The sequence below is a fragment of the Cyprinus carpio genome, chromosome B19, assembly GCF_018340385.1.
Source record: "Cyprinus carpio isolate SPL01 chromosome B19, ASM1834038v1, whole genome shotgun sequence".
Classification (NCBI taxonomy): Eukaryota; Metazoa; Chordata; class Actinopteri; order Cypriniformes; family Cyprinidae; genus Cyprinus; species Cyprinus carpio.
Window position 1 is genome coordinate 9,371,404 of NC_056615.1, and position 22,231 is coordinate 9,393,634.

At 36.7% G+C, this 22,231-nt stretch overlaps 1 protein-coding gene across 4 annotated transcripts in view; it reads right to left on the reverse strand.

The window, feature by feature from the left end:
- Positions 1-19,961, reverse strand: part of LOC109110875 (tRNA dimethylallyltransferase-like) — a 41,162-nt gene extending 21,201 nt beyond the window's left edge. Inside the window, exons 1-2 of one of the 4 annotated variants that reach the window (XM_042745972.1) lie at positions 19,738-19,961; positions 2,595-2,735 (exon numbers count right to left, since the gene is read on the reverse strand). In XM_042745972.1, coding sequence (XP_042601906.1) covers positions 2,595-2,735; positions 19,738-19,884 — 288 coding nt within the window. In that variant the 5' untranslated portion in view covers positions 19,885-19,961. Of the gene's footprint in view, positions 1-2,594; positions 2,736-19,737 lie in introns of those variants that run through there. The other 3 variants (XM_042745970.1, XM_042745969.1, XM_042745971.1) reach the window with 3 other exon arrangements.
- Positions 19,962-22,231: the final 2,270 nt, after the last annotated feature.

The window sequence follows — 22,231 nt, forward strand, 5'->3', positions numbered from 1 at the left end:
TGAGGGGCATTTTTCTACCCAGAACTTTATTTAGATCCTGGTTCCTGCGGTGGAAACACACCGAGTATCAGCCCAAAGTCCCTAGTTCCTGAGTAAAGCTCCAGTGGTGGAAAGGCGGCTTATGTTAGCTATTTTTTGTGAAAGACTAAGCACCATTCATGTTGATTGTCTCATTCTCTCTCTGTGACACACACACAGACACACTCCCCATACAATTATGCATAAAAATACCACAGAAAGAAATGTAGTCAATATAACACAAAGAGTGCCAGTTTTCACCTCTAAAATTAGCATGATTACAAATGCAATACTGATTTTATGCAACAGTTCAATAATCATAAAGTTAATATTAAGAGACTTGTATCAAAAACAAATGCAATGTTTAGGTATTGTAATTATTTTTATTACTATTGTTTTGATCCATGCCTTAGTTTGAGTTTGGAATGTTTACCTTTTTAAGGTAAAGTGAAATAGATTTTAATTTTTTTATTTACATTTTGAATGTAATTTGGCAATTAAATGCATTAAATGGGTTTAGTTTTCACGGTTATTAATGTATGCAATTTCAGCTATAAAAATTTTCATTTTTCTAACAATCTTATCTCTTGTATTTTTAGTATTGCTCTTTAAAAAGAAAAATGACTTCTTATCTGATTACTCAATCGATGGAATAATCTGCAGAATACTCAATTACTAAAATAATCAATAGCTGCAGCCCTAGAGGAGACTAAGGAGCAATTGGCTCCTCAAATTACATATTAATCATAAAATTACTCACTCAATTTAACATCAATTTCTTAAAATTTTAACAAAAATTACATGTTTAGGGCCCTATGAAATCTTAAATTTTTTCCAACCTTATGTTTTACTGTTACCAAATTCTGTGTTTTAGCATGTCTAATTTTTTGAAAGTATAAAAACAAGTTTCATTTATTACAATAGCCATGTTTTTTCCTCAGAAATTCTGTGTCGTGTATATACATTTTTAAGGCATAAAACATTCATTTAATTTATCTTTTAATTAATGAAAATTAAACAAATCTTATTTTTTGTAAAATAAAGGGGATTTAATATTACAATTAAAACATTAAAGAAATATTGTATGATTATTAGTTAAAAATAATTTTAGTAGTAGTAGCCTACTATTACTAAAAAAAAATAACAAATTTCCGCCGAAATATGAGGATAGTTTTACTCAAGTCTTCAAGTTAAAACAAACTTTTATTTTGACGGGCTTCCACGAATTATGTCCTCATTTAGTGAGACGGCAAAACCGATATGAGGATAGTTTTACTCAAATTAAATGGTCAAATGCTCATGAAGTGACTCTTAGAGCAGTTTTGGAAGTTTTGTTCATGTATTTATGTCCTCATTTAGTGAGACGGCAAAACCGCGCGTCTGCGCCATTCATTAACAAAGAGAGACACGCTGAATTCATATTTAAATAGTCGTTCTGTGGCCTAATATTTACAAATAGTGGGAGTGTACTCACCTTGTGCGTGCGCACACGTTTATGTGTGTGTTTGTGCGCGAGCACATCGGGGCGGAACTCCGCTGTCCGCTATACAGAAAGCATGTAATTTAGAGACAGAAATGACATGCCGTCATGTAAATAAGATAAATAACATAAGGCTATTTAGTTTTTTTTTTATATATAAAATAACAAGGTATAGACCTGTTCTATAGGAAAAGTAACTTTAAATGACTTCTGTTTTGATCTGGCGCTATAGAGAAAAAATTAAATAAAATCAACTTGACTTTCAAGGCTGCCCCCCTAATATAATGGCAGGGGAACACTGCTTACCATCTGAATTAATTTTTAAGCATCACAGTTTAAAAACAAGTGATTTTAAGCAGTTGAAAAGCAATCAGCTGCATAAAAACTCATTTTGACACAATTTCACATGAATACGATGCTCATAGAGTGTGGGAGTATTTAATTTTTGCTGATTTATAGGCCTGGAACAGTTAAATACACACACTTGTATGTGTCAAAATGGCCATCTTTGCAAGTATCTTTGTAAACATTTAGGTCTTAAGTGAAAGCAAACAGCTGGAAAAGAAAACACATGTGTAACAGTATATTAGATCCGGGCAGCTCTTAAAGTAATAGCAGTCTAATATTCCTGCTGTCCATCATTCATGTTACAAAAGAGAGAAAATCTCTCACTGCTCTCGACTAAATCACTTTTGCAAATTTAATAAGAAGAAATATATATTTAATTTACAGTTTTTTTTTGTTTGTTTGTTTTAGGCTAGCATCAGTTTTTGTGATATTGGCACTGTTGACAAGAATTATGAAATTTCTATGGAATCAAATATCAAAGGCCTTATTTAAAGCAAAAATAAATAGTTAATTAGTTATATATAATAACTAGATATAATTACCATCCTTAGAGTGAATAAGCCTTTCGACACAAGCGAAGTTTGAGACAGCTGTGTGAATCTTGTGGCTGACCCATTAAAAAAAAAATGGTTTATAAGAGTCACTTGCTCATGAATCAAGCACAGACATGGAAAAATGCCTTAAATAATTTAATTCGGGAGTAGTCTGATATTTCACTATGAAGGGTCGGACATTTCAGAAAGGATATAAGAGACAGAGCCTTGTTCCTGAAGTCCACCACAGTATATCCACTAACCAATGGATCCACAAAGCTGATCATGTGATGGAGACACTGGGCTTGCTCCTCCTCTGTTACCTTATTTGTGATGATGTCCAGCCCTTTGTAAACCTGCAGTGAGAAACCAACGAGATCATATAAACAATAAAGCAGCAAGAAAAAATTTAGGTACAGTAAAGTATGGAGGAATGTAGTAATGGTTGCATGCTTCATACACCACATTACTGTTTTCGCTTGGTTCATCATGACATGATAACTACATGAATCCTTTAAGAGATTCCTTTCAAAAACTGTCCAGTGAGACAGAGTTTTTCGCTCTGTCCTACATAACTATTGTCATTATTCTTCATGAGGATTGTAGTGTTTGTGTGACTACTGTGTAGCAGCAAAAAGACATTTGTGTGCACCTCAACAGAAAGATCTATTATCTTTGATGAGCCCCAATGAAAACATTGGATTCCAGTATATGAATGAACAAGAACCAGCTCTGAATTTTAAACCCCAGTTATGTGGCATCAGTCTATAAGTAGACAACATAAAGTGTTGTGGTCATTCAAGGAACTTGTCAGGGGTGTCAGCAGAGTTTCAAGATCAAGGGCATGCGTGCATCGCTGTGGCTAAATTCAGAACAGCATACCGTAACTCCTCTGCCCTTGCGTGCCGATTTAGACAAGTTAGGAAGAAATACTACTGAATTATTGAGATCTTTTCCCCTGTGCTCTCCACAGGACATCCCTGCCAGCGAAATCTTGCTGAGGTGAATGGGGAGAACAGCATATGAGGAGAGACAGGAATACAGGCCATTCTCTCCAGAGCAGAATGGGAAACACTAATAAAGGGGCGCGATTAAAACACGCAGAAGGTCTTAATCGCCTCAGAACTTGGCATGGTACTGCCGTTCTGTTTTTTACTGCCCAAGTAAAATGCCGTTTTTTTTAGAGCCAGCCCTCTAGAACGCAATATTTAGAATTTACAAGCCTCTAACTCTGTGAAATCTTGGAATCAATAACAGCTGTTTTTCGATCTTGAAATAAAACTAAAACACAGAGTTGGGTCGCTAAACTTGTTAAGATAGACTAACAAAGCAGGGAGTTTACCAACAACCACATTAACTTTCACAAATTTGGCGCCTGAGTACAAAACACAACATTTTTGGTCACTGTAACACTGTTCCCAAAAACAATGTGGGGAAACTAAAGTTCATCAGGTCAGGACAAGTTGCTGAATACGTTTATATGTAAACGTAGGTGTTCATTTGTTAATTTGCCTTGCTATTTTCCATAAACCGCCTGAATGGACAATCATTCGCATCAAATCCTCATGAGTTACCTGTGAAAAGAGCATTTTAAGACCACTAGAAAAACGACAACTGAATGTTGAGACTGCAGATACTCAGCTAATAATGAAGCATTATGAGGGATCGATACAGCAAATCACATGGCCTGAGAGACCAGCATGCTGGGAGCTCCACAGCTCTGTAGCGAGGGCATTTCAGGTCAGCTGACAGACAAACAAATGAGGATGGTGACAAGTTCTACAGATGGTGGAAACAGCACCTGATATGGTGGGTGGATATTTAAAATATTAATTAAAAAATACACAAAAGAATGATAATTGTGCTACTGACACAGAAGAAATTGTTGAATAAAGTCATTATTTTTGTTTTCTTTGTGCACAAAAAGTATTATTGTAGTTTCATGAAATTAAGGTTGAACTGATGTCACATTAACTATTTTAACGATGTCCCTACTACGTTTCTGGGCCTTGAACGTGCCAGTTGCGTGGCTGTCTATACAGGGTCAGAAAGCTCTAAGATTTAATCAAAAATATCTTAATTTGTGTTCCAAAGATGAACAAAGATCTCACAGGTTTGGAAACGACATGAGGGTGAGTAATTAATGACAGAATTTTCATTTTTGGGTGAATAATCCCTTTTACGTAAAGCATCAACAGAGATAAGAGAAAAGTGACATTTTAACAGTAGGTAGACCGAGTTGGGATCTTAACAGATATCTTCTTGCTTTCAGCAAAGCATTTCAAATGTTTAGTATGAATATGCACCAAATTATTATGGTTTCAGAATGTAATTTTAACATGATTGAAATGGCATTTAACACGAGAGTGAAACCAATCAGTTTGATTCAGTTTTGTCTATTGTCTCATATAAATGGCTCTGACTGTATATGATCACAACTTTTTTCACAACTTGAATTGTACTCCAATTTCCCACAATATTTTCTACAGTAGGAAATATAATTGCACACAAAAATAATACTGACAAGGACCTAAAGTATAGTTGCAATAAAGAGGTGGGGGGGGGGCGGGTAAAGAATAGCAATATACATATAGGATGCAACATGTTCCATCAAGGTTATATGTGAGAGAAAAACATTGAGTTTGACAACTAAAATGCAACAACCAAAAACTAACCATAGAAAAAAAATTGCATGTGTTCTTCCGAGAGGTTGTATAGCGCCCCTAGCATGTATGAGCTACCCTCCAGGATAAGACTAAAATGACATAAAAGAGACACGAAATAGGGGGTGGTGGGTGCATGTGTGTGGCAAAGTATGACAGAAGGCCCTGTGAATGCAGAGCCTGGTCATGTGGCTCTCATTTGGGGCCACGTTTCTTAAGTGCTGCAGGCATTAGCGGGTTTTGTTCCCTTCTTTCATTAGGCTCTGTACAAGCCTCTCACTAGCTGTGTTTCCATCTACCCATTTTTATGCGCATTTTAGAATATCGCATAAAACTCTGGATGAAAACGCCAAGATGCGCATAAATTATACAAATACGCATTAAAAACAACTTATGCGCACATCTGAGTTGGATAAACTTTTATCCGATAAGAAAAAATGTGCATAAACTACGATGGAAGCATATTTACCGAATAAATTTCTCCATGCACATTGAAAAAGTCATGTGACTTTGCACTATGAGACGGGATAACTTGACTAGCATCGGACCGATCTCGTTCACAGCATCTATATGTTGTTATGGTCATTCTGAAAAGCCTGAGCAAAGTATGTCGTCAAAGTATTTCTGTATAATTGTCTTACACGACTGTGTTCCCAAACAGCAGGGATCCGCCTCCGAAAGCACTGACTTCTTGTGTTACGTCTGCTCTCACATATGAAAAATAAAATAATAACATACATGAAAAATATCAAATTCATCAGCATCTCTTATATTCTTAGTGACATTTAATGCCACCGTTTAGCAGGAAGTGATGATTTTGTTCTCTTTGACTCGTTGGATGGAAACGGTGCTTTATTCGCATACGTTTTACCCAACATTCCAGTTTTGCGCATAAGTTTAATTCGAATCTTTGGATAGAAACATAGCTACTGATACAGAGCCCACCCTGCGCTCCAGGCTTCAAATGACCAGTGAGCCCTTTATTCTCTCTAGTGGTTTAATAGAAGGCATATTTAATCTGGCACAAATGCAGACGTGCCTGTAAGGGACGGAAGTTCGATGTGTCATGGCTGGTGTATAATGTTGTCAATCATTTTACAAATGAAACTGGAATATTTCGTCAAAGTACTACATATAAAAGACTGTTTTATGGGGAAACATCTGTAACTGACTATCGTTTAATGAACATTGTCACAACCTTGCTTGTTAGGAAATTGATGGCAAGTTTCTTGCAAAAACAGATCTCATTTGGAACCAGAATTTCACCCATTACATTTTTTCCAAAAAACATTTTTGTTTGTGGAACTGGAATATTCTGTTCACCAAATACGTGGAGAAACACTTCAATGTATTGATGATTATTAAGGAGCATATAACATTAGCAAATAAAATTATTGCTAACACAAACATTGGCACAAACTTGCTTTGACAAAATTTCTCACAAACAAACAGATTTCAAACTGGATGAAAGATTTAAAGTTTCACAGTACAACAGTACAACATAGTGAACAAACTGTACTTCTGTTCCTCTCAGGTTCATTTTTGCCTGCATCAAATGTGAACTATCTAGTTCCACTGAAGATTCTTTTTTACGATTAGACTTGAGTCCTACTCTTTTTTCCCATTACACTCCACAATTCTGAAGTCCTGCTGTTTGGTCTCATGACCTTCCATGATTTGAATTGCAGGCATCTAATCCCATGCAGCTTGGGACGTTTGGACATGTTCTAGAGAGCCAGAGTGTCTAATTGAAACTCGACATGTTCTAGAGAGCCAGAGTGTCTAATTGAAACTCATTATTAATGAGGACAACTGGTCCACAGAGGGGGAGATTGAAAGAGAGGAGTGGAAACAGGAACAGAACAAATGTGGACTCCTTATTTCACATCCACAATTTCACATTTTCCAATTGTAAAAAAAGACAATAACCGCATTTATGAGGTAGTAAGAGCTGCGGCAGCGTGAGAGAATCCAAGCGCTCAGCATACGCAAGAACCGAGCAAGAGACGGCTGACACAGTGATCACAAGTCTGTGTGTCGACCACAGCCCAACGGGGTGGGGACCATTTTTCTTTGTGTGAGACTGTGTGAAAGAGAGTGTGTATATATACGAGACCCAAAAAAAGAGAAAGACAGAAAGCAAAGGGAAAAGGGGGTGAATGAGCAAAAAGGGTGTAGTGAATCCAGTGACCCAAACCGCAAACACTCAGACGAGTCCCCAGACAATGGCTTTAGTGTTGTTGAGCTATTAGAGCCGGCCACGGCTGATCCACACAGCACCTCAGGCCACGCACGAGACAGCTGCTCCCCACTTATTAATACAGGGGGAGGGACATCGAGTGGGAGGAACGGAGAGAAGTGACAGTATGACCAACAGCATGACTGACGCAAGTCATTACAATTGACTAAATATCAAACAACATTTTTGATTATGATAAAAGTTGGATTCCAGTATCACATACTGTCTGAGTAAGTACCTCATTTGATGTCTAATCGGCAAACAGTGTTCTGAGCTACTAAAGAATGAGAAATCTACTTTGGTTATATATTATCATATTTATTGTAACACCTCATATACAAGACTAGTAAACAAAGTCTGGGGTGCACCATGTTTCACCTGGTTTATCTTCTAGGTGAAAACTGTTAGCTCAAGCATTTAGGAAAGTAAAAGCACACCTCTCCTGAACAAGAGGCTTTTAATTTGTACAAATCTATGACACGTTGATGGCAATGAGAATAAATGAGAAGCCTGCTTCTGTATTAGAGGTGGAAACTGCAAACTGAGTTTCTCCAACACTGTACCTCCCAATACACTACATCTTTAACGCCCCAATCGTGCAGTTCACGCTGCCCCACTCTCCTGCATCTTTCCAAACTGTTCATCCTCTCCTCCAGGAATGGCTCTGTGAAGCCAAGCTAATAAATCATTCACGATGTCGCTCTTTCCCCTCACTTTAGCGCTATCGTGAAGTCATCATTAGTGGAGGCTTTTCTGAATCGTTTCTGCACCACGTTTTAGGCTTTTCTAGGAGGACAGAACAGGGGGACAGAGGAGATGAGCAATGGAGAATAAATGAGAGACATCACTTCTATTTCTCGCGTCAGTCTGCACCGAGAGACCAGCGTGGGGTTTAAATGGATATCAGGCCGATCTTGAGCTCTGTCGAGGTTTCTCAGACGCCGGGATGAATGCAGACGTCACAGCGGGCATGTGTTGCGCCGCCAGTCCTAGGCGGCCAGACAGACTGACACAATTGGATTTTCATTCATTCAGCTCAAATTGAATTTAGCTGCTGGTGTGTTTGGCAAAAGGGGGGAAATGGTTCCTTCCAAAAGCATTTAGTGCCTGAGCAAACGCAGACAAACTGACTCGGCCCTTCAAAGCAAAAAAGGCCACATTAACCCTTTCCTTGTCATCTACATCCTTAAATTAGGTTATAAATCATTTGACATGTTTACAGTAATAGTTCTGCAAAAAATGACAATTCTGTCATTATATATTCATGTTTTTTCAAACCTGAATGCATTTTTTATTTATTTTTTTGGCTGTGGAACCCACAATTTTTTCTTTTATTTGATTTTTTTTGTCATTATTTACTATTTGACACCATGCTTTAATGGTGAACCTGGTCACTAAGAACTTATGTTGAATGGAATAGAGCTGCATGAACATTCTTCCACAGAAGAAATAAAAAGCCTATAAATATATGGCAGCTATAAGAGCCAATAACAATTGGAGAAACTAAACTTGCTATAATATTTTGCCAAAATTATTCAAAAATGAAATAGTAAAAATCTAAATTAAAAATAGCTCAAAGAAATCTCAAAATTAAATGCAAATACTAAATGAAAACCTTAAAATTGAACAGAAAATATTAACAACAAACTAAAAATTTAGTAAAAAGTACTAGGGTCTGATCCATTAATCATGCAGGGAGATGTAAGTGCGAACAAGTGCTCAAACGGGTACAACACCTTATCAAAGAGCTCAGAAAAAAGGAGCAGAAATTAGACAAATGCTTTAAAGGACTGCAGCCAGCAGAGTATTCAAATCAGGTTGATAAATTAATCTCTTTGAATTACGGTTATCCCGTGAAACAGGAGAGCACAGAGAAGTCAAGGCCTGTCATTTGTCATGTGTGGAAAGTTAGTGGAAGAGAGAGGCAGAAAATCCTTGGAGTCCACCGCCTTTGAGTCTTCTCATCATGTCATAATGTTACATAAATTCAGGTAAACAGTTATTGAGTATGTGAATGGACATTCAAGGCTCTTGCGCTCAGCTGAGAGTCGGTTTAAACTGGTCACCAGAGAAGTATAAACACCAAAAAAAAAAAAACCATTCACAAAAAAGCAAAATTTACCAAAATTCAAATGATAACTAGACACTACCAAAAAAAATAAATAATCAAAAAAAATCAAGAAAACAAAAAAAATTTGGAAAAAATCTAATTAAAAAGCAAAATCAGGGTAAAAAAACTCAAGTGTATCTCAATGTCTTTCTTTTCCAGTTTACGAGTCATGAGAAATTACTCACACATTACCTGGCGTCAAGGCCAAAGATTTGGGACATTACACCGAGAACAAAGGTCCAATTATTGGAAGTGCTAAAGTTCTTGAGAACCAGTCTGAGAAACATGTGATACTGTGCCTACGATCCTGAATGATTAGGTCTCTTTGAATTTCTTAAGTGGCTCCTCCACATTTTAGCAGATGCTTAAACACAAAGGTGATATATACAGTAGTTTATTATAACTGATTGACATCGATATATTAAAACATTTTGTTTCTCGGACAATTTTCCCATTACGGTGTCAAAAATCAGAGAGAAAAAAAGCCCAAACATCTTGTCTCAGAAAACATTTGTTTGGTACCCGCAGTAAGATGCTGAATTTGTGCTGTCAATTGACCGAATAAGAATGAGAGCTTTCCATTATACCAATATATAATCTCCCTATTATTAACTATAACATCACCACTTTATGGAGATCCAATGGCTGCCCGGTGTTATTAGTTACCATTCATTATAACTGGGCTACAATCATTAAGCAGGTCATTGTAGCTCAAACACAATGGCATGGGTGTTTGTACAGGTTTTTCCGGGGTGTCTCGTTTTTCTGTAATCTACGTTACCATGATACCCTTAAACCCTTTGGATTGCCTTTACACTGATCAAAAGCTGACACCAGCAAAGAGTAGTATGAATCAGTTCCACATCAGTGGACACAAACACCCACTAAAGGCCATTAATAACCGTTTGCGTTAGGGTCTCCTGGTCTTTCACTCTTGTGAATGGCCTATTAAAAAGGCTGCTGGGATCTTAAAGACCTTGTGTGAAAGGCAGGATGCCCTGAGCATCTAAAATCCCTTCTTACTTTTCTCCGGTTACAGCCTTAGTGACCTCTGCCGGGGTTCCCATGAGCGGTTTGTCGACCCAAGTCCATTGAACCCTGCCCTCTTTGACCCTTCATGTCACTGCTCGCCCCAACAGCAAGAACAAACCATTATTCAAATATTCAATCCTAACCTGACCACAAGAACAATCAGTCGCTCTCTCGGCTTAGTCCCATTCTAACCCTCCGTACAGTACTGCCATTCAAAATATAAATAGTGTCCTGTGTAAGCCGCATGGCCGCTGAATGTCCAATGAAAGCTACTGAGCATAATAGGCGTGGAGGCACCAATTCAGCACGAATTCAGCACGTCAATAGCGGCTTCCCAGTAGCCTGCCTGGAACAGAACTCAAAAAAAAAAAACCTCACTCTTGCACAAACATGCATTTACTATCTATGAACAAATGCAATACTTTTCCATATAGTCTACAGATACACCAAGCACACATTTACTGCTGCTGGGTCAATCCAAAGCTCTCATTGTGTCTCTCTCATGGAGCATTACACCAGCGAGGGGTCTTGGAGGAGCCAGCTTGCAGCTCAGTGTGTGAGCAGTGGATAGGACTGCAGTGCAGCACAAGGGGAGGAATTTTATTAGTGTAACCCAATTAACTGCACCAGGTGACAGCCATGCCACTCTCAATAGAGCAATACATCCTCAAGGAGGCCGCATGAGGGAAGGACAACTAAAGGTTAAAATTTTCTATGGAAAATATGAGTAACGCTTGACTTTGCAAAAGTCGCCAAGGGGCATTGTTAGAGTATTCTAGAGCATTCAAAATAAGTGTGATTATCAAATAAAGGCTGAAATTTAATTAATTAAATACAGGTGCATCTCAATGAATTAGAATGTCATGGAAAGGTTCATTTATTTCAGTAATTCAACTCAAATTGTGAAACTCACGTATTAAATAAATTCAATGCACGCAGACTGAAATAGTTTAAGTCTTTGGTTCTTTTAATTGTGATGATTTTGGCTCACATTTAACAAAAACCCACCAATTCACTATCTCAACAAATTAGAATACTTCACAAGACCAATAAAAAAATAAAATAAAATTTTGTGAATTGTTGGCCTTCTGGAAAGTATGTTCATTTACTGTACATGTACTCAATACTTGGTAGGGGCACCTTTTGCTTTAATTACTGCCTCAATTCAGCGTGGCATGGAGGTGATCAGTTTGTGGCACTGTTGATGTGGTATGGAAGCCCAGTTTTTTTTGACAGTGGCCTTCAAGCTCATCTGTATTTTTTGGTCTCTTGTTTCTCATTTTCCTCTTGACAATACCCCATAGATTCTCTGTGGGGTTCAGGTCTGGTGAGTTTGCTGGCCAGTCAAGCACACCAACACCATGGTCATTTAAACAACTTTTGGTGCTTTTGGCAGTGTGGGCAGGTGCCAAATCCTGCTGGAAAATGAAATCAGCATCTTCAAAAAGCTGGTCAGCAGAAGGAAGCATGAAGTGCTCTAAAATTCAAAAAACATAATGGACCAACACCAGCATTTGACACTGCACCCCAAATCATCACAGACTGTGGAAACTTAACACTGGACTTCAAGCAACTTGGGCTATTAGCTTCTCCACCCTTCCTCCAGACTCTAGGACCTTGGTTTCCAAATGAAATACAAAACTTGCTCTCGTCTGAAAAGAGGACTTTGGACCACTGGGCAACAGTCCAGTTCTTCTTCTCCTTAGCCCAGGTAAGACACCTCTGACGTTGTCTGTGGTTCAGCAAATTCCTTGACACGTCTGTGTGTGGTGGCTCCTGATGCCTTGACCCCAGCCTCAGTACATTCCTTGTGAAGTTCACTCAAATTCTTGAATTGATTTTGCTTGACAATCCTCATAAGGCTGTGGTTCTCTCGGTTGTTTGTGCATCTTTTTCTTCCACACTTTTTTCTTCCACTCAACTTTCTGTTAACATGCTTGGATACAGCACTCTGTGAACAGCCACCTTCTTTGGCAATGAATTTTTGTGGCTTACCCTCCTTCTAATGTGTTGAGATAGTGAATTGGTGGGTTTTTGTTAAATGTGAGCCAAAATCATCACAATTAAAAATAACAAAGACTTAAACTACTTCAGTCTGTGTGCAATGACTTTATTTAATACACGAGTTTCACAATTTGAGTTGAATTACTGAAAGAAATGAACTTTTCCACGTCATTCTAATTTATTGAGATTCACCTGTATATGTGCTGTATGTTTTAGAGTGAAGCACAGCACTGTGTTTGTTTATCTGTTCATGATCCAGTGTTCTCAGTATCTCAGAATGGCTCGGTTCACAGTTACTCATCGCCACACGTGGTTTTTGAGTTTTTTTGTATATTTGGGCACCAATCATCTTCCTAAACTTGGAATCCGAAATCAAAATGAAAGCTTAATTGTTTAAAGTTTGAGAATTAAGAATTCATTAGAATATAAGAATTGAAATTTGAAAGTTGTGCTGTAAAAGTTTATTAGCATTATTTTGATTACTATATAATATAAATACAATTTCTTTATTTTACAGTAAAATATTACAATAGTAATGTTTCCGATCCTGTCTTTTTTTTTTTCATCATCATCATCATGTTATTGTTATTATTTAGTCATATTGATATATAAATCACAGAATTTTGGGCCACATTGTGCAGCCTGAATTTTTCCCCCCAAATCTTGGAGCCCTGTAACCAGATCTCTATGATATTCTTGTCTCTAGATATGGCTTATGATATGGCTCCTTAAACAGCCCTCTACATTGCAAGTAAATCACTCGAATATGCGACTAAATCTTCACTCTGGGCAACTAAATGATGTCTAATATTAGCCAAATGGCTAATAAATTCTCAGATTTTACTCGCCAGTGAGTGAGTTGGAGGCTAAGTATAAGTTTAGCACCGATATAATTTCACTCGCCAAACCCTCTGACTGAGCGCTTCAGAGTTTCACTCTCCATCAAGCGATCTGTGCTGTCTTACAGTTCATCTGAATGGATGTGCAACACACTTATATTTAACGTAACATAAACCCTAGTGTGAAGGTGCACAACTTGCCGTCACTTTGTTTCACACACACGCAGAGAAATAGAGAGAGAGAGAGAATTGATGCATTTCATGTAAACGATATTCTTTGTTTTATTTTCCTGTCAAAATAACGGCATTCCTTTGGAATTCTTCAGCTTTTAAGAACTGCCGGGTTTTCTGGTAGTGGGCGGAGCTAATGCGCAAACGGCAATCTCATTGGCTGGTGCTCACTTATTTTCGTCCCTGTTTTGATTTCAGCAAATCAGTTTGATCGAACACACACAACCTGATTAATATTCATGAATCAAGCAGCTCATTAATCCTTAGTGCATTTTATATTGTTCTTATTAGTAGAATTTGTATCATTATTATCTTATCTTAGTAGTTTTGTTAGTTTTTTTTTTCCATTTTTTGTTTTTTTTTACAGAAACACTGAATGACAAAAAAGCTATCAAGTTTTAATTCTATAATATTCTATAATATTTTAAATAATATTGATTATCATATTATAATGCTTGACTGACTGATGTTAAGAGTGTACTTTCATACATTTATCAGTCTGGTGAGTAAACTAAAAAATGTACTAGCCAATGGCAATTTGATTGCCAAGGTGTCTGTTGAGGGTTGTTGAAATATAAGATTATTGTCCATATTTCACCTTCCAGGCAAAAGTCTAAGTCAAAGCACATCTCCGTTCAACAAGCCACACAATTTGAGGTATCATTTATATCCATAGCCCAAACATGCAGGACACATGCAGAAATTTAATATTAAGGATTAAGGAGTGTGCAATAACAGCATAGATGCTTGACTTGGCAAACACAACTAATAAAGTGGTTATGGAGTAGCAAAAAAAAAAAAAGGCTAGACACTTATACAAAAATGCTAGACAAATTTCTAAGGATAGACATCAAATTTCTAAGGAAAATTACATAATAGAGCAATCGACATGAGAATACTTTGCCAATGATGCAATCTATGTGCTGGATTTATAAAGATTATGTAATTAGCTGAGAAAACCGTCATAATTTTAAATATATACGTCAGAGTTCTTAATCGCATGTCCTGACACACTTTCAAACCATAAAATACATGAACTTTACCCAGATCAGCTTTGGGAATGGGCCAAATTTCCACAACCTGAATGAGGGTTTAATGTGCGATTAAACTGACCCAAATTCAACAGCAGAAAAGTCCCTTTCTACAGAGAATAATAGACAAGCCTATATGTAAATGCGGTACCAAACCTTCACTAAGCCCACCCCCTGAGTTCCCAGGCATTTCTTCCCAGGGCCCTGGGAGCACAAAAGGTGTCCATGGAGCCAAGGCCTTTTCATCTGTTACTGACATAGACTTGGTAGAGAACGCAGCACCACAGCTATTTCACCTGATCATAGCTGCAAAGATCTGGTATTAAAACTAAAGTTGACAGACTGAAGGAGTAAAGCATTGTTCCAATTATTAATATTTGCAAGAACAATACAGGACTCAAGGCAACCAGACAAGTCTGATTAAACCAAAATGTATTTGCACACAAAGTAAAGCTACAGTGTGCAAGTAGTGCATGTCCAACACATTTGAAATCGTCATCGGCAGTGAACAATGAGCTTCTACTCACACTGAGGAACTTACAAACCACTGTCATTTAAATGATTCAAACCTCATATTTCACATATTAAAAATGTAGATTGTTATCCTACACCAGTACACAGTTAATGTATTTTCAAATATTTTTGTTACAGTGGATAGCTGTACAGGCATTTGTTGTTAACAAAGCAAACCCTTTTCGGTCAATTTTGCACCCTCTCACCAAACTAACTTACTCCCAGAATGGACGTTTGGGGGCAGAGCATGGAAAAGAAACAGAAGCCACTCGTATTATTACAAGTCAGTGTATCATCTACAGTGTTTCCTACAGACTTACACGATGTGTGGCGGCACATCCCCGGGGGGGAAATAAATATACTATATACATGTATATGCAAATTCATTCGCGGCCAGTAGGAGGGGCTTTTAGAGTGGGTGAAATATTTATCTTGAATAGTGATATTAAATTCCTTGATTTGCATTGTTCACTCGCTTGTAGGGGTGAAATGGAATCTTAGTTGATCATTCGCACTTTCTTTCTAGTCTTGCCGATTTAAACATTTGTGCGCATTCGGAGATAGCGCGCTGGTTTCTGCACACACTCATTCAAAGTACGCACAGAGATTATACAATCAAAATAACATATTTAGCATCTTTTTTGGATAGTAATTCAAATGCAGTGGTTGCCTCGGATTTTAAATAGAGCACAGGCAAAGCCTATGTTTATAAGAAGAGATTAGAATAAATAAATAAATAATTATATTGTGTAATCTCCATCATGAATTTTATTGCATCATAAGTTTATTGAATCGTTACACCCCTATATGCTACTAGTTTTTGTTGATCATTCTGATTTGTCCAAAGTAAATTTTAGCCAATGTTTTTTTTTTTTTTTTTTTTTTGGGCTAGTTAATTTCTTTTTTGGGTACCAAAACCTGAAGAATGCCTGCCCGAAGGGCTACCAGGGATTTTGAACTTTTGTGAGCCCTGCGTCAGTTTTGATACTGTGGCAACCCGCCACAAATAAATCAATGTATGGGAAACACTGATATAGGGATGTCACAAGAACTGATACTACGGTACCAAGTCGGTATAAACATTTTAAAATCCTGCAGGTACTTGTTTTTCAACAGTAGCACAAGTACCGATGGTACCGAAAGTAGCCACTAGCGAGGCTGCAGTTTATGTTAATGGTTTTAAAAATATATATTTTCGGCCTGCCAGTATGTCAGTGAATTTAAACAAATGCTTGCATTCAGAGTATAGGTATGTGTGCATGTGTGTGTGTGCGCAAGTGCATGTATGTGCAAGAGTGCATGCGTGTTTGTGTGTATTACTTGAAGGCTAAGTGTCACTAATGTTGTGTTTTTGTAATGTTAAATAAATGAGTTACTGTTTAAGTATTATTGTTATTTTTCCCTGTAGTATCGACTTGGTATCGAGTACCTTGTACTTTTAGTGGTATCGGTACAGAATACTAAATTTTTCGTATCCTAGTATCATCATAATGATTCGCTGGTACAGCCAAAAAATTATGTTTTTTAAAACTATCTGAGCATAAGAAATAACATTTATAGGTCAGTTCCTGTCAGATTTTGTTGCCGATTTGAAATATGTGGTGAGCGTTTCATTATGTTCTTGTTTTTTCTCAGGATTTCCTCATTCAGGTAGACAGCACTTGGTCTTGCATGCCTGAAATAACTGCCCAGAGGCATTGTAAATGTGGCTGCCGAGTGAACAGACTTTCCTTGAAAGAGACTCAATTCAATAATTTCTGTACCTTAACACTAAACCTAACTGAAAACTTTAAAAGCACTCTTTATTTAGTTGTTTGTACTATGCTTCTGTGTTCTCATTTTGAATAACAAAAACAACTTGGTTTTTTTTTATATGTGTGTGTGTGTGTTACATTAATATATAATGTAAATTTACCATACAGAATCCTGTTAGCTCTTACAACATATTGCTATCAGTACTGGGTAGTACATAACATGTAAAACAGATTACATAGAAGGGTTGGCTGATATCTACCAAATTGGCATCAGACGATGTCTACAGTGAGACATCACGATGGACAATGACATGAGGGGGTTGGGGGGCAGATTTAGGGATGTGCCGAAGTGTGAATCCATTTTCAGAAAGGCATAGAAAATGAACAACGCGTTCAACTGAGCCACTAAAGCAGGGTTCCTCAATAGGCAGAGAAAAATGTTTGGCCCACGCTAATTTCAAATAATGTGGCATGAATATTTAAACGCAGCATCAGAAAGCGACATTAACTTACATTGTGTGTACACCGGACTCGAGTTGCGCAGCACAACAAAATACAATACAACTTATTATAATGAGTGATGTGGTCTACACTGGATGTGGCACAGCGCGGCGCGACAAATCCCGGACAGAAAACTGCTGACTCGTTCTATTTATGATGCATTGACTAGGGTTCTGCCGATAGAAGATAGTATTGTGTATCGACGATAGCAGATGTCTCTGTCGATAGTCAAGATGATATTAGGCTCATTCTCCTATTAATGTATTAAATAATAATAATTATTATTATTTTTATTAGGTGGCCTATTATAATTCGGCCTATTATAATTTACACATATATATATATATATATATATAGGTCAGTGGCCCTTGGCTTGGTATTGTTGGCAGAATTCGGCCCTCGGTGAAAACTAATTGAGGAACCCTGCGGACATGGTTAGCTGCTTACAGTACATAAAATTGTACTTACCACATAAAGAGAGTAAGGAAAGAAGACTGAGGACGACAGAGAATGATTTGCAGATCCTGAGCACCACTGACAAACATTTAATCTTGAACAGTGTGTGGTAAGTACTGCCGCTCCATAGTATAGAGTACGTGTGATCCCGAATCTCAAAAGATAAAAAAAAAATATATATTACAACCAATATATATTTCAATGCCCCATATATTAATAGGAATAGACCCATATAGGAAGAGTGGGTGGTGTGGGGGGTGAATCATGATGCCGCCAGCTCAACATCGTGATGTCTGTCAGCCCAAAACTAGTACATTGGCATAATCAAATTTTTAAAAAATAAGAATTTATTTATTAATTTACTTGCAATTACTTTATTACGTTTTAAAATGTTCATAATCAGATTACAGTTAGATCTCAATATGGCACACAATAATCCCAAATTGGGAACGAGTTAGGTCTAAAGTAATCTAAAAGTAATCAAAAATAAATCGAAATATATTACTTAAAATTAATAATCCAATAGATTCTGTTACCAGCTATGATTTTCATTGTGTAAATTGTAATTAGTAACAGACTACAATTTGCAAGCAATCCACCCCACACTGAGTGCTAGTTACTAGTAATATGGTGAAAATAGTAGCCTATCTGTATCCTTAAATGCAATAATGAGAGCTTTGAGATTCACTCACAGATCTGATGAGTTGGCACAGTTTTAATCATTTAATTTGCTGGTGCACCTTCCGGAAGAACAGCTTTTAATAACATCTTAGTTAGCTAACATCATAAATTTTCTACAGAAGTCTGAAAGTTACCACCACAAAATCAATCAAAAATGGTTCATTCCTGATGGGATTGAAAAACAAGTTCTCCGCTGATTGTCACTCAAAATATCTGTGTAATCTGGTAGAGTACTGTTTGCATGCAACATTTAAGTACATATTTCAATATATTGCTACTAACATATGATTTCTGGTCTTTTTTTCGAGGTTCTCTAAAAATAACAAAAGATATTTGGCCTATGTGCTGCCTTTGAGTTCACAGTGAACTGCTCAGTACAACCTGGCAGAAGCACACACGCAACCAGCAAAGATGGCAGACTATCTAATCGTGTAACCTTACTTCACTAGGTATCTGCACTAGTTAGTAAATGTCCCTGGGATTCACAGGAATGCTAATGGACAGCTTTCTCCAAATATTACATAGACCTTGATATAGAGTTGGCACCAGATGGTGGACAGGAATTTTATAAGACACCATTTATACTGTTATGCAACATGCCCTATTGTGCTCATGCTCAAGATATCTACAGCTCTGCTCAGAAATATTCATACATAACCAAAACCATACAAGCCATCTACTGCACATGGTGACTTCTATCTATTTAATGAAACCTATCAAAGTTAATCAAATCAAAAAAACTGAGCAATGATCACATTGAGATTATCTATGCATATAATGCCAATTACCGAATCAACTAAAATATGAAACCAATTATTACACACTGCTTGCCGTAAACCTGGTGTTAGTGACAAAGATCAGTAGACACGACTTTAATCTTGGCTTAAGCTTTAAGTCAAATTTAAGAATTCGCGTGGAGCATTGTCAAAAATGGCGACCTGTGGTGGACACGAGGAAATAAATTAACTCTAAAACTAACTCAAAAGTATATGGTGCGCTATGCAATACGTTTAAACAACGTTTGCTCCAAACTATTTTCGAGGTGGATACGAATTACTAGTCAAATTTTGGAGTCCAAATGCTTTTGGCCTACTGATGTTCTAGTTTAATGCGATATAAAACTTGCTGTATTTAATTCTACACCAAAACAAGGCTTTCTGACAAATCAGCCTGGTCCAGTATAAAGCATTAAATATGTAATTTTACAGCACTGCTGTTTTAAAATGACCTGTCATTTATTAATCGCAATGCCCTTTCACGTGCTCCCCTGTTTGACAGATGATGCAGCGCATCGCTCGACTCACCTGCATGGAATCGGCGCTTATAATTTCCCCATTAAGCCTTTTCCCGATCTCGATAGCCAGTTTGGATTTGCCCGTTCCCGTAGCTCCTAAAATCACCACTAAAGACGGGCTCATGACTTTCTGGAGCACACGCGTGGCGGCCGCCATGACAGCAACCTCTCAGGGCTGTAGAACGATCTGAGCGTGCGCGGGGATTTCGCAACGGAGGCGGGAACTGTATCCAAGCAACTAAAACTGTTTCCATAGGAACGGAATTGAGGATTCGATTTTAGCAGGTACGGCAAGGCAAGGGTGTTTCATTCAGAGACAGGACAAAAGTTCACCAGTCGAACAAAAAGTGCTTGGAAAACAGGAATTGTAATATACTATATATAGACAATAAAATAGCACTGCTTGTTGCAAACATGGAAGAATCTAGTAAATATGTTTAAAATTGTTCAGATTTGACAAAATCCTGTTGGCTCTAATAACATTGTGCTAGCAGTGCTGGATAGTAACTGATTACATGTATAATGTACTCAGGCTCCAAAATTTTTTTTTTTTTTTATTTATTCGTACATTAATTTACTTGTAATTAGATTATATTACATTTTAAAATGTTCATAATAAAGTTACAGTTACTTTTTACGGCTTACATAACTACGTATTATCCTCACAACGGCATTAAATTATTCATAATTCATAAAAAGTTTCTCCCTAATTATTATTTTTTTCCCCCTCTCTACCTTCTTTCTTTTTTTATATGTCATTGTAGCCTATTCGAACGCAGTAATCCCAATTTGGGTTTAAGATAAACGAGTTAGGTCAAAACAAAAGTAATCTAAAAGTAGTCTAAAAACATTATTTAAAATGAATAATCCAGTAGATTATGTTACTAACTATAATCTTTATGGTGTAATTTGAAATCAGTAACAGACTACTGAATGTAATCAGATTCCAAAAATCAAGTACTTGTAATTAGTGTATATTACTTTTTATAATGCTCGTACTCAGATTACAGCTACTTTTTATGGATTACATGATTATAATTCACACATTGGCAGTAAATCATTCATAATTTATTGATTGACCCCGAATCTTCTTTTTTCTCTTTTAAAATTTCCTCTCTAAAAATCATACCATTTAGCTTTCACTATATTCACAAAATAAAAATTGAAATGGTTGTGTAAATTTCTTGTAAATAAATTTGCAAATCATGCTTCTAAGTTTGGGTGGAAAAAAAGCATATTTACTTGAAATATCTCAGAGGAAGTTCATATTTCAATAATTTAACAAAGCATTTGCATGTTTACACAGTTCGATGTCGATAAATGGTCACATCGAATGCAGGTAAACAAAAGAAATATTTCTATTTTTGGTGTTCAAAGGTTTAAAATAAATCATTTTACATTTTTATGATTTAATTAATCATTAGCTTTTTATCAACTCACAAAACCACTGCAGTTTTTCATAAGCCCAGTTTGGGAAATCCTGGTTTAATTAATTTAATAATGTTGATTGATATATATATATATATATATATATATATATATATATATATATATATATATATATATATATATATAATATATATTATATATATTCTCTTTGCTTTTTTATGTCAATATAGTATGTTCAATTGTAAGTTTCAAAAGAACCCAAAAAAGTAATTTAAACATAATCTAAGATGTAGTCAGAATGCCTGACCTAAACTAACTACAGTTTTCATGATGTAATCTGTAATCAGTAATGGACTACAATTTCTAAGTATTCTACACATCTCTGTTGGCACAGTTTTTAATTGTTTAGTTTTTTGCTTTGACAACACTGTTGACTTTTGCAGGTCGACTTGTGCACCATCCGGAAGAACACGGGTATGAATAGCTCTCTTCCGTCTCCATGGCAACTGAGCGTTCTGCGCCAAGGAAGAGAGAGATGATCGTTGCCATGGCAAAGCAGGCCACTACGACGTGTCAACTAAAAGTGGCTCTCGCTAATGAAACGATCAAATGGAGTTCACACACACTCGTACAGGTGTTGATGGGGTGGAATAGCTCTTATGCCACGCATAGTAAAACCTTGACCTATTTTCTGGCATAACTGAGAGAGGATAATACTGTTTAAACAGTTATTATGCATTTCATAACCAGTCATTGCCCCTCTAATCCAGATATTACTTAAGAACTGTCAAAAATCTTAAAGGGACAGTTCACCCAAATGTGATGTCATTATTTTCTAACAGCAGATCAATAAGCTACAGAAGAACAAAAATGTAAAATTGCATCTTTTTTATACAAAGAAGTTGAATGGTGACTGAAGCATCTCCTGTTATGTTCCACAGAAGTCAATCATACTTGTTTGGAACAACATGAGGGTGAATAAATGATGACAGAAGAATATTTATTTATTTGCTTAAAATAATTCTCTTTTGTTCTGTTAAAACATTTAATTTTTATGGCTTCAGGTGTACGTGGAAATAAATGCTTATTAACAAAGAAAGACAAGCATGCTGACA